Below are 12,166 nucleotides of genomic sequence, written 5' to 3'. Positions count from 1 at the left end.
GGGGGGATTTCTTTTGGATATATGATCACCCATCTCAACTCCTATACTGAAGAGGGGCACTAAATTTGAGTAGGGAAAGTCATCTACGAAAGATAGCGAAAAGCCTCTAGAGCAGGAAGAAGAATGAGAGAAAAAAAGGAAAGGAGTGGAAGTCTCCAACTTCTGTACAAGAGGAGGGGCGCTGAGTCAAGTAGGGAAAGTCACCTATTGAAAAATAGCGGAAAGCCTTAACTATCAAAAAGTTAGAGGGAGAAGAAGAGAAGGAGCAATTTTCGCCCTGGCCCTAGGGGCCTTTTAATAGCCTTTTTAGGAGAAGAAAAGAAGTTTTTGGTTTTTTCTGGAATTTTCAATTTTTTTTGATTTTTTCTGGATCTTTTGGAACTTTTTTTAGATTTTTTACATAAAAAAATTCAGATTGGGCTGGCGGTTCAGGCAACTGCTAGCAACGGGCCTGAACCGGCGCCCGACCGCCAAATCACGTGGGTCAGGCTGGCCAGGCGCGGGCTAGGCAGGCCGCGGTGCAGGCCGGTGGGCCCGGTGCACGGTTCCGCGCAGCCGGTGGTGACGGCGGTATGCCAATTGGTTCAATCGGTTCGGCTGCCCACTCAATTCCAAGCCCAATTTTCACCCCGGAAAGGGCAAATCGGATTTTTTGGGGTCCTCAGGACCATTTTTCGGTGTTCTTGACTCAATTTTATCACTTTTAAAGCCATTTGGAGTTCCTACATGCAAGATTGAATTTCAAATCACTTGGAAAATTCTCCAAAGTTTGTGTCACGTATTTTCTTACTCCTGGAGCTTTGACGTCCGAAAATAGAGGGTCAACTGATATATCATAAAAAAAGTATCTTTATCGGGCACGTATCTTGAGGCAAAATTAAGCCGGAAACTTTAAAAATTAAATTCGGGATCACCTAAACATTGATTTTAGCAAACTCATAGTCAAACAGAGCGTCTCAGAAATATGAACTCGACGACACTAAATTTGACTCAATCCGATCCCAAATGAATCCAAATCAAGCACCCAAAGTGTTGTTGGAAAGTTTAAACCATAATTTGAGTTACCAAATGATTTCCAAATATGACGTTCTTATAGTTTAATCAAGCATCTCGATGAGAGAAATACAACAAGCCCAAGATCGCCGAATTCCAGTATCATTAAGACCTTCAAAGGTCTGACAAACGGTGCACAACCAAGGGATTCAATATCGGCTGTCCATCTGACCACTCCCTATTTACCACTTATCTCTCACCTATTTACAAGTCATGTCACTCCATAATATCTATAAATAGACCCCTCATTTCTCATGAGGAAAGGGGGAAGGAAGAAGAAGAGAAGAAGAAGTGAAGAAGAGAATAGAAGAGAAGGATAGGAGGGAATAACTCCTCCTCAACCACCGCTGGAGCTCTGCCCGACGCCCGAGTGATGCCGGAATTCTACCATACACCGAGTAACGCCAGAATTCTACCCAAGTGACATCGGAATCCTTCCCAACGCCAAAGTAAAGCTAGAATTTTGCCCGACGCCTAAGTGACGCTAGAACTCTGCCCGATTTCCAAGTGACATCAGAATTCTAAGCGATTCTAATTCAGCTCGAATACATAACTTGTTTGTAATTGGATTTCAATCCGGAAGTGAAGCATTATAATCTGATTGTCCTAAATTTTAAGGATGAGTCAACCTCTTGTACCTCAAACAAACACTAGTGGAATTATTTCAACTAGGCGTGGCTCCGTGGTTTTTTTACTTTTCAGGGTTTTCCACGTAAAAATTCTAGTGTTGCTATTTCTCTTCTATTTGTGTGCTAAATATTCGTATAACGTTGAGACAGAAGTTTTCTAATTCTATCGCAGCGTATATTCTAGCCCGCAACATATATATAATTTGAATTTGCAACATAAATTAACATAAAATTTTCGGCTTCTATGTTCTTGCAATATTAATTATTGGTCCATATGATTATTCTCCTAAAGAAAATGCATTCTAGCAAATAATAATTCATATTCAATCATTTAATACCAGAAATTTTGGAAGAAATTCAAATCAATACATTTTAGAAGTTTTGCAATACAAAATCAATGTTAAACACGAATTGCACATAGAGTTTAATTAAATTTCATTGGTTATTGAATATATCTTTAATCTTAAACAATTAAATGAATCCTTAACAAAAATATAAATTGTCAACCAAACAACAATTTATCATATTTCTTTCTTATGGGCTGCAACCTATATGTATCATGTACATAAAGTAAGAAACTGAATTATATGTGAAAATGCTAGAGAAGAAAACATATATAACAGTGCATTTCATAAAAATTTATATATTTTTCTCCATGATTGAATTTAAGTTTACAACTTTGATTACATAACATAGTCTTCTAAAACTATTATAGACTGCCCTCCATAGTGGCTATGTTGGGGCTCTATGGAATTCACAAGCAAATGAAAAAGAACTAGTCTAAATCTAGGATATTTGTTTTGTATGTAAAAAAGCTAATTTGATTCATTCCTAATACATTAAATGTTAACTTTACCTTTGTTTTACATTAAAAAAACACCTTAAAGATTAAAACTCTTACATTTGTTTTAAACAAAAATACTTAATCCAAATAATATTATCAAATTTGCATCTCAACGGTAAACATCAACAGTGAATAGATAAACAAGGTTATTTGCTTGATTAAAGTTACCTTGATGAAGAGCAATGGAGCTTGATACTGTGAACTGCGAAGAGTAGTGGAGCTTGCGACTGTGAAGTGTGAAGAGCAGAGCGAAGTGTGAACGGATAGATCTCTTCAACTGTTCAACGTTGACTCGAATAGGAAGAACCGAAGAAGAGGAGAGTGCTGGCTGTGCTATAAACAAAGCCTGCTAAGTTGCGACCGAACGTGGAATAATACGAATGGGATTTCGCAAAACGGCGAAAGCGGTTGGAATAGCAAACTAGATTGGTACTTGGGCAGGATTGATAAAATTATGACAAAATTATTTTTGAGAGGGAAAGCAAAATATCAAAAATATTTCTTTTAATATATATATATATATATATATGGATGGATTTCAAAGGTTTTGAAAACGAATGAGATCGGCCGTTTCGGAACTGAGTTGTGACCTATTGAACCTGGTTCTGGTGGCTTCGGTCCGATCCAAGCTTCAGACAGCTCTGCATAGACTCGTAAGGATTGAACCGGCGGTTCACTCCGTTGAACCGGTCCGGGTTGGAAAGAACCGACCGGTTCAATAAAAATATTTATTTTTGTTTTAATTAAAATTTTAAAAATATTTTTTTGTTTATTAAAATTTTTTAAACACTTTTAAAAATATTTTTTGTAAATATGATGATTAATTTCATCATAATACATGCAAGTTATCTTAGATACCTCACATAATTTTATTTTGGAAAGAGTGTACTTCTCACTTTATAAAGGGTTCAAGAAACATCTTTAAACTCCCCTCTGTGATGTGGGACTAAAGAAGTTGCATGAATAGTTTAGAATGTGACTTGGGGCTTATTTGGGCTAGTTTGGCTTCAAATTTTTTTTAGTTGGGCTTCAATTTTTTTTAGTTGGGCTATAAATTTAATGATTATGTATATAAATTACTATAATATATATTATAATAATTATATTATAAATATTAATATATATAATATATATATATATTATTATTAAATATTATTCTATAAATATAATAAATATATAATTTTTAAATGATATTTTATATTTTATAATTTTGTAATTATATATATTTTAAATTTATAATATTTTTAAATGGTCATATATTTAATTATTTCTATATATAATAATAAATTTTTTATATTAATAATTTATTATATTATATTAAGTTATTATTCTTATAATATATTATTCTTAATATGATATTTATATGTATAAAATTTTATTATATATTAAAATTTATTAATATTTATTAAATGCTGATATTACTTATATTATATAGAATTTTTAGTTATTATTTTTAAATAATATTATTATTTATTACGTCATTCGGTTCGACCGGTTCCTCTACCTCTTCTGGTTCGTTGTCCGATCCGATTTTCACAACCTTAAATATTTGTCCACCCTGGCTTTAATGGTGGGCCCGCCCATATTTTTATAAGGGTGGCTATCCCCAATATAGATCAATTTTTTCGGAGCGTTGGGTTACTGTTCACGCTCAGATTTGGTTCAGTTGTCGTAGAACAGAAGAGTAGATGTCCGAACGGACCAAAACCTTCCCTTGATTTGTTCCACACAAGCTCGCCTATGCCCACCGAAGATTCTCTCTCACTCGAACATGGCTTCCTCCTGTTCATTTGGAAGCCAACTGCTGCCACGCTCGCTCTCCCATAGAACCCCTGCTGCCGCAACCTACGCGCCTTCATCTCTCGGCATCGCGCGATTTCGGCTTCAAATTTACCCTCGCTTTCGACCGCTACCCGCATTCTCTTCGTGTTTCGAGCGATGGCAACGGTCCGGTGTGATCGTGAGGGCGGAGGAGGAAGCCAGGGATTCTTCCCATCCTCAGAGGGGAAGAGCTGCTGGTGGCAGCGACGGCATTGGAGAGTACAAGGTTCTGATTCATCATCCATTTTTTTAACTTCTTAAATATTTTCTACCTACTTCGCCTTCCCTACTTTTCTAAATTTTTTCTTAGGGGCTGTTTAGTGGCTGAAAAAGGAATGCATTATAAAAAAAAATATTATATAAAAGGAATACTTTAAAGTTGTTTGAAAGAGTGTAAAAAATGCATGATTTTTTTTTTGAAATAAAATGAATGGAATATAAAGTGTAAAAAAGGTTGTGTTCGGGGTGGTTGGAAGTGGCGCGGGGGGTGACGATGGCGGTGGTGGGTGGTGATGGGAGCAATGACAGCCGGCGGTGATGGCGGCGATGAGTGGTTTCTGCAAGGGGGTAGCCAATTGCTTGCAGTGGATGGTGGTGTGGTGGCCGGTAATGGGGTGTCAATAAAGATGGTGGTCAGGCAAGAAGTGTAAACGGTTCTCACTCAAAATTGGACGAAAACGGCTTACCTCGAAAAATAAAATAGAATGAAATACACTTAAATTTACTTTACCTTAGATTTTTTTTTTAATCCAATCAAATACAGAACTTTTCAAAATTCCTGGATTTACTTTCCGCTTACTTTACATCCAATCAAACAGTCCCTTAGCTTAAATTTCCTCACCCACTCAATGATTGCTTCTCTTAATCATCCCCTCATCTCTCCTTCTCTAGAATCTGTAACAGTATCCTTCTACATCCTTGATTTAATCATCTTATTATGGGCTCACATTATCATAATTTAAGTTATGATTATTATGGAAAACAGTATGCTAAATAGGATCTTGGTTAATATGAATATATCAAGGAAAGATGAAAAATACTATTTTGAGAAGTGATTAAATGAGTGATTTAATGAATAAATTATTTTGAAAAAGTATAACAAACATTATAATGAAGTTTATTATAGGATAAAAAATGTGAAGTAGAGTTAAATTTAAAAAATATGAATAAAAATAAGGTTCTGAATCCATATGAGATATTTTTTGACATTTGTAAAGTTATAGGATATTGCCGTGATTTAGTTTAAAAAAATTTTAAGAAAATTTTGAATACAAAGAGGAAGCCAATTATCGAAGAAGAAGTATTTCAATATCAACATTTAAGAATAAGGCAATGTTCAAAATTGTGCTAACTGTGGAGAAATCAAATTTATGATTCATAAAAAATTATGTCAGTGGCTAATAGAATATAGACTTAAAAAGTTATATCATTTTATTATGAAAATGACTTTTGTATTAAAATAATTAATGAAGATGTATAGAGAATAAAAAAAAAAAATTCCATATGATTTTTATTGATCTTGAGAAAGAATGTGATCTATTACCATGAGAATTGATTTGATCTACTATAAGGAGAAATATGTGTGCCAAAGATATATTGACGTTACTAAAGATATGAATAATGAAGCATTGACTTGCATTAGAAGTAGTTGTAGAGACCCAAGTGTTCTCAATTGCCATGTGTTTACATTAAGGATTAATATATACTTTTTATATTTGTTATTGGAGATGCTTATAGATGACGTTTAAAGCGAGATAAATTATTATGCTTTTTCTTATAGATTCAAAACTAGATTGTTAGTGATATGCCACTTCGCCTTTCTTATTTTTAGTGACTATTGAATCATTCTTGATTTTACCAGTTCTAAAGACATATCTCTATATTGCATGTAAAAATTCATAGAATTTTTATGAACTTCATATTCTTGGTGATTTACAAACATAATATTAATAATATAATAATTCTATTTGTATGTTGTACAAGTAATGGCTTTTCACTCATATGGGTATTCTCATGAAGGCACTGAAAAGCTACCAAGTAGTTTCTACTTTCTATTATGAAATAAAAAGGCAATGACATCTTTATTTTCTTAATAATTAGTCAACAGAAGTCTTTTTTTTCCCCCTATAGGCATGACTCTGATAATCCGCGTTCCTTTTTTTCTATCTGGTCCACACACACACAACAAGTACATAAATTACAATCACATACCTGAGTATGACTTCTTTATTTTTCAAAATTTCACATGTTATATTATCTGAATGCTATCTTTATAATCAAATGATTCGAAGGTATTAAATTATTCTGGATGGATCACTGAGAAAAAGAATCTCATTTTTCTTATGATATTCAAACTCTTTCCATCAATGGTGAAGCATGGTTTTTTAAATCAACCATCCAAAATATGGTCTACGAGATTGAATGGAACAAAAAGAAAGTCTAAGGTTTGACAGGCTTAATGCTTTGCCTGCCATAGTTTGCATTTTATCAATACTCCATTGAGTTTTTTCACAGCATACCGTGATTAATGGGATGGCTCTCTCAAACCTGTTTATTTTGTCCATATTACATCAATCCTCTACATTTGTATCAGTACATCTGCTGCCCAATAATTGTTATTTTAAGCAGCTAAAATATATTAAAATAGCTTTTTGGTATATTACACCATTTTAAAAAGTTGGCCAAAGTGCTCACCCTTATAGTTTCTTTTATCAAGTTGGAGCATTTCAGTATGTTGAATTTATAGGCACTTAATTTGCTCATCATTGTTGACCATTAGTTAGACATGAATCTTCATCAAAACTTGACTATATTGTCTTTCTATAGCAAGTTATGGTTACATGAGCTTCTAAAAAACGCATCTTTTAGTATCAGCTCGCACTTAAGTTGCAGTAACAGTCTCTCATTAATTATTTTAATATTTTATGTGGAGATTATAGGAAGGTTGTGATATTGATCATGCGTTACCTTATCTTCAAGTACTAACATGAACTTTTAAAAATAAATAGGAGCTGATGGATAGATCTGGAGTATGTGATCCCCTTTGTTCAGTTGATGAAGTAAGCTCACAGGATTTCAAAGCTAATTACCAGCCCAAGACTGATCTACTAAAAGCTCTTACTATTCTTATATCGGCACTGGCAGGGGCTACTGCTATTAATCATTCCTGGGTAGCTGAAAATCAGGTTGGCTGCGACCCTGTTAATCATTCTTTCTAAATTAATTGCTCTTAATTGACCTTTTTACTGAATCCAAGAGGATGTTCTCTTTTAAATTTATGTACCTTGACCATGCACTATCTTTGAAGTCATCCATTTCGATGTGAAATTCCTTTTACCATGGTACTTTCTAATGCCAATCATCTTATGATACAGGATGCTGCCATGGCTTTGGTGTTTGTGCTAGGCTATGCAGGCATAATTTTTGAAGAATCTTTAGCATTCAACAAAAGCGGAGTAGGATTGTTGATGGCTGTTTGTTTGTGGGTTATCAGAAGTATTGGGGTACTTTTCATTGCTACTTATTGAAAAATTCTCATCCATCTCCCATGAATTTTCGAAATCGAAAATCTACTTATAATGCTTTTTACAATATATTTAGTTTTTTCATCTTCATATATTTAATTTATTGCATGATGGATTAAATGCTGTTAGATTATTGGTGTCTGTTTGGTCATCGACAAGTTTGAAGCAAGGAAAGAATAATGTATTTAGAATATTTTCAGTTGTTTGGTAAGGTTAAAGTTAAGTTCATTTGCTTCAGTTAGGGCTAACTGAAAAGCCACTCACCTTCAGTCCCGTTTTTATTATACCTAAAACTAAAACTGCCGAGTATTATGTATACTTTGCATGTCTGATAAAAAGTTGAATAATTCTTTGACATAGAAAAGTTAAGAGAAAAAGTCCAAAATGGTCCCCTGACTAGTAACAAGTGTTCAATTTGCTCCCAGAGTTCCCATTATACCAATTTAATTCCCCAACTATTGAAAATTGATCAAAGTTAAAATTTACACCAAAGTTAAATATAAGGATATTTTAGGTAGTGAAAAGGTGTATGAGATTACATTACTTATGTTGCTCTATTTTATCATTTAATAAATTATAATAAATATAAAAATCAAAATAAACACTATCGTTGCCAAGTCCTAAGTTTTGAATGAGAAAAATAGAGGGTTGCATTAAGTAGTCGACAACCGGTGTAAAACTTATCGAATAATCATGACATAAATCCTTTAATATATTATGTTAATATTAGGACGTTCCCTGTAAGCAACGCGCTGTATAGTATGAATATAGTGAGAAGTGTGTAAGGGTCGCTACATCGGCTCCCGTGTCTTAAGTTCTCAATGAGAAAAGTGGAGGGTTGCGTTAGAAATGCTGCAAACCAGGATCCCAAGCTTATTTTTTTTATGATAACAATCATTATTGGGTTTCTATTTTGTTTCTCTTGATATTAATCTTGGATATTTATTTTATGCACACTAATATTTTAGATACAACACTACCGTTGCTAGGTCCTATGTCTTGGATGAGAAAAATGGAGGTTTGTATTAGGTAGTCGACATCCAACATAAAATTTGTCGAATAATCACGGCATGAATCCTTTTAAAAAATGTATTAATGTTAGGGCGTCCCTTGAAAGAGACACGTTGTACGATTTGAATACAACGAGAAGTGTGCCAAGGCCGCTGTGCCGGCGACCGAGTGTAGTGTTAAATAGGAAAGGGTTCCCACATCAAGGACGGATATGAACAAATAAGCTTGTTTATGAAACTAAAATTAGGATAAAAACTTTGAATATAGGTCCCTTACAGGAACATTAATAAAATTAATAGATATTATGATTCATAGGAAGATAAATATTCAGTGTATTCAGAAAATTAAATGGATTAGAAAAAGACAAAAATGGAGAGAGAAACGAGTCCTCATCGTGGTCGCCAGAAACTTGTGGACCTCCAAAAAGACACCGCTCACAGCTGTAAGGTGCGAAGGGTATACGACCGCACCACCCTGAGGGATAGAAACTGTTGCAGGCCTCCGCGCTCTTCGCAAGCGGGCCAATGAGAGTGATGTTATCAAATATTATGTATTTTTATTTCAATATTGAACATTAGTATGTTAATGTAGTTTTTATTTTTTTTAGCTATCCAATGATGAAAGGCATCCAATGATCATGGTAGGTTGTGCTTAGGGTTTGGTAAACCTTTGGTTTGCTAGCTCGATTGGTCCTTGACTGTTGCTGGTTCTCGGGTTGGCTTATGGTCCACGATTTTGGGCTTATGGAGATGTTTGGAAGGAGGTGGTTCATTTGTGTTGAGCTTTAATTGCTAAGTTGCTAGCTCATTAATCTTCTAAGGTAAGCTTATAAGTTGGATTCATTATTGAGTGGTCTTGTCTCTTCTCCTCCCCTTTTCTTCTTAAAATTCTGCCTTCTGATCATTCAAGAACTCTCTTTTAGGAATTTAACAATTTGCGTCAAGGAAATCAAATTGTGGAAGAATACACTGAAAACTTTTTTAAATTGCAAGCTAGAAATGATTTGGATGAATCTGAGAAGAAAAATTTAACCAGATATCTTAATGGGTTAAAATGGACAATTCAGGATCAACTTAATTTGCATAATGTCATTAAGTTAGATGAAGCTTAACGCATGGCCTTAAAAATTAAAAAACAACATTTGTGGGGAAGCAACAAAATAACTAAAACATATAAGCGACGACAAACTAGCGGGGCTAAAGTTCAATCTCAAACTTCTGTGGGAACTTCGGGTGTAAAAGTTAAAGCTATCGAAAGTCAAAATCTGGATAAGGATAAAGGGTTAATGGGATCTAAACCTAATGAGCAACCTAAACTGATTGGGCCTTGTTACAAATATGGTCTATATGGTCATTTGTCGGCTACTTGCTGAAAAAATAACCCTCCACGAAATAACTTCATAGAAAATGAAAAAGAGGAAGAGGAAGAGGAAGAAAACAAAACAGAATTTGAAAATGAAGCTGAAATGAAAAATTTTGATTTGGAAGGTGATGAAGGAGAACCATTGTTAGTAATTCGACAAGTTTTAACTACTCAAATTGAAAAATGAGATAAATGGCTTAGAAGAAACATCTTTAGGACTACCTGCACTGTTGAAGGAAAAATTTGTACCTTAATGATTGGTAGTGGAAGTTCAGGAAATTTTGTATCACAACACATGGTGGAGAAGCTTAAATTGAAAACAAAACCTCTTTTTAAGTCATATAAAATATCTTGGTTTAAAGAAGGGGGTGAGGTTTCTATAACCAAACAATGCACTGTGAACTTAACAATTGGAGAAGCTTACAAGGATCAAATTATTTGTGATGTAGTACCTCTTGAAGTTTGTCATATTTTTTTGGGTTGTCCATGGCAGTATGATCATAAAACCATTCATGATGGAGAAAAGAACACCTATACCTTAATTAAAGATAATAAGGAGTTCACTCTTTTTCCACAAAAAAACATTTCTGGCCCATCAATAAAGAATAAGAAATCTGCGAAATCTTCCACTCCTGAATTGTTTTTTAACACAAATGAATTAACACGGTTTGAAGTGGTATATTTGGTGCTTGGAAAAGAAACTGACTTAACTCTTGAGATTCCTAAAGAAATACAACCGTTACTTAATGAATTTTCTAATTTAACACCTGATGAGTTACCAACTGGTTTACCCCCAATGAGAAACATTCAACATCATATTGACTTAATTCCTGGATCTACATTGCCTAACCTTTTTATTACATGAGTCCAAATGAATATAAAAAGCTTTCTAAGCAAGTGTCTGAACTGTTAGAAAAGGGTTTAATACAGGAAAGTCTAAGTCCTTGTCCTATGCCTGCTTTGCTTACTCCTAAGAAAGATGGAATCTGGAGGATGTGTGTGGATAGCCGAGCCATAAATAAAATAACCATCAAATACATATTTCCAATTCCTAGATTGGATGACATGCTAGATATGCTAAGTGGTGCCAAAATTTTTTTCTATAATTGATTTGAGAAGTGGGTATCATCAGATAAGAATTAGACCTGGAGATGAATGGAAAACTACTTTTAAAACTAAAGAGGGCTTGTATGAATGGCTTGTTATGCCTTTTGGTTTGTCAAATGCTCCAAGTACTTTTATGCGAACAATGAATCATGTTTTGCGACCTTTTATTGGAAAGTTTGTGATAGTATATTTTGATGATATTCTGATTTACATCATTCATTCATCTGAACATCTTTTTCATGTCAAACAAATTTTGCAAACTTTGAGGGAACAAATGTTGTATATCAATTTAAAGAAGTGTTCTTTTATGACTTCAAATTTGACATTCTTGGGTTACATTGTGTCTGCTAAGGGAATCAAAGTATATCCTGTGAAAATTGAGGCAATACAGAGATGGTCTGTTCCTAAAAATATCAGTGAGGTAAGAGGTTTTCATGGGTTAGCATCTTTTTATCGTCGATTCATTAAAAACTTTAGTTCTATAATCGCTCCTATCACTGATTGTTTAAAAAAAGGAGTCTTTAAATAGACCCCTGAGGCTGAAAAAACTTTTCAACTTATCAAAATCAAAATGAGCCCAAGCTCCAATTCTTAGTCTGCAAAATTTTGAAAAAGTTTTTGAAGTTGACTGTGATGCTTCGCATGTTGGTATTGGTGCTGTTTTGAGTCAGGAAGGAAAGTCTATTGCATATTTTAGTGAAAAGTTAAATGATGTTCGATCTCGATATTCTACTTATGACTTGAAATTTTATGCTATTGTTCAAGCTTTAAAATTCTGGAGATGTTATTTGATTCAACGGGAAGTTATTTTAAAT

At 34.0% G+C, this 12,166-nt stretch overlaps 1 protein-coding gene across 1 annotated transcript in view; it reads left to right on the top strand.

The window, feature by feature from the left end:
• Positions 1-4,159: 4,159 nt before the first annotated feature.
• LOC110115637 (sodium/proton antiporter 1) overlaps positions 4,160-12,166 on the top strand; it is a 43,845-nt gene continuing 35,838 nt past the window's right edge. The window contains exons 1-3 of the mRNA XM_020848922.2: positions 4,160-4,573; positions 7,356-7,532; positions 7,722-7,850. Of these exons, the coding sequence (XP_020704581.1) occupies positions 4,298-4,573; positions 7,356-7,532; positions 7,722-7,850 (582 nt within the window). The 5' untranslated portion in view covers positions 4,160-4,297. The remainder of the gene's footprint in view (positions 4,574-7,355; positions 7,533-7,721; positions 7,851-12,166) is intronic.

The sequence above is a fragment of the Dendrobium catenatum genome, unplaced genomic scaffold (assembly GCF_001605985.2).
Source record: "Dendrobium catenatum unplaced genomic scaffold, ASM160598v2 fragScaff_scaffold_273, whole genome shotgun sequence".
Classification (NCBI taxonomy): Eukaryota; Viridiplantae; Streptophyta; class Magnoliopsida; order Asparagales; family Orchidaceae; genus Dendrobium; species Dendrobium catenatum.
Note: the sequence above shows the minus strand (reverse complement) of the source record. Positions and strands in the feature narration are given on the sequence as shown.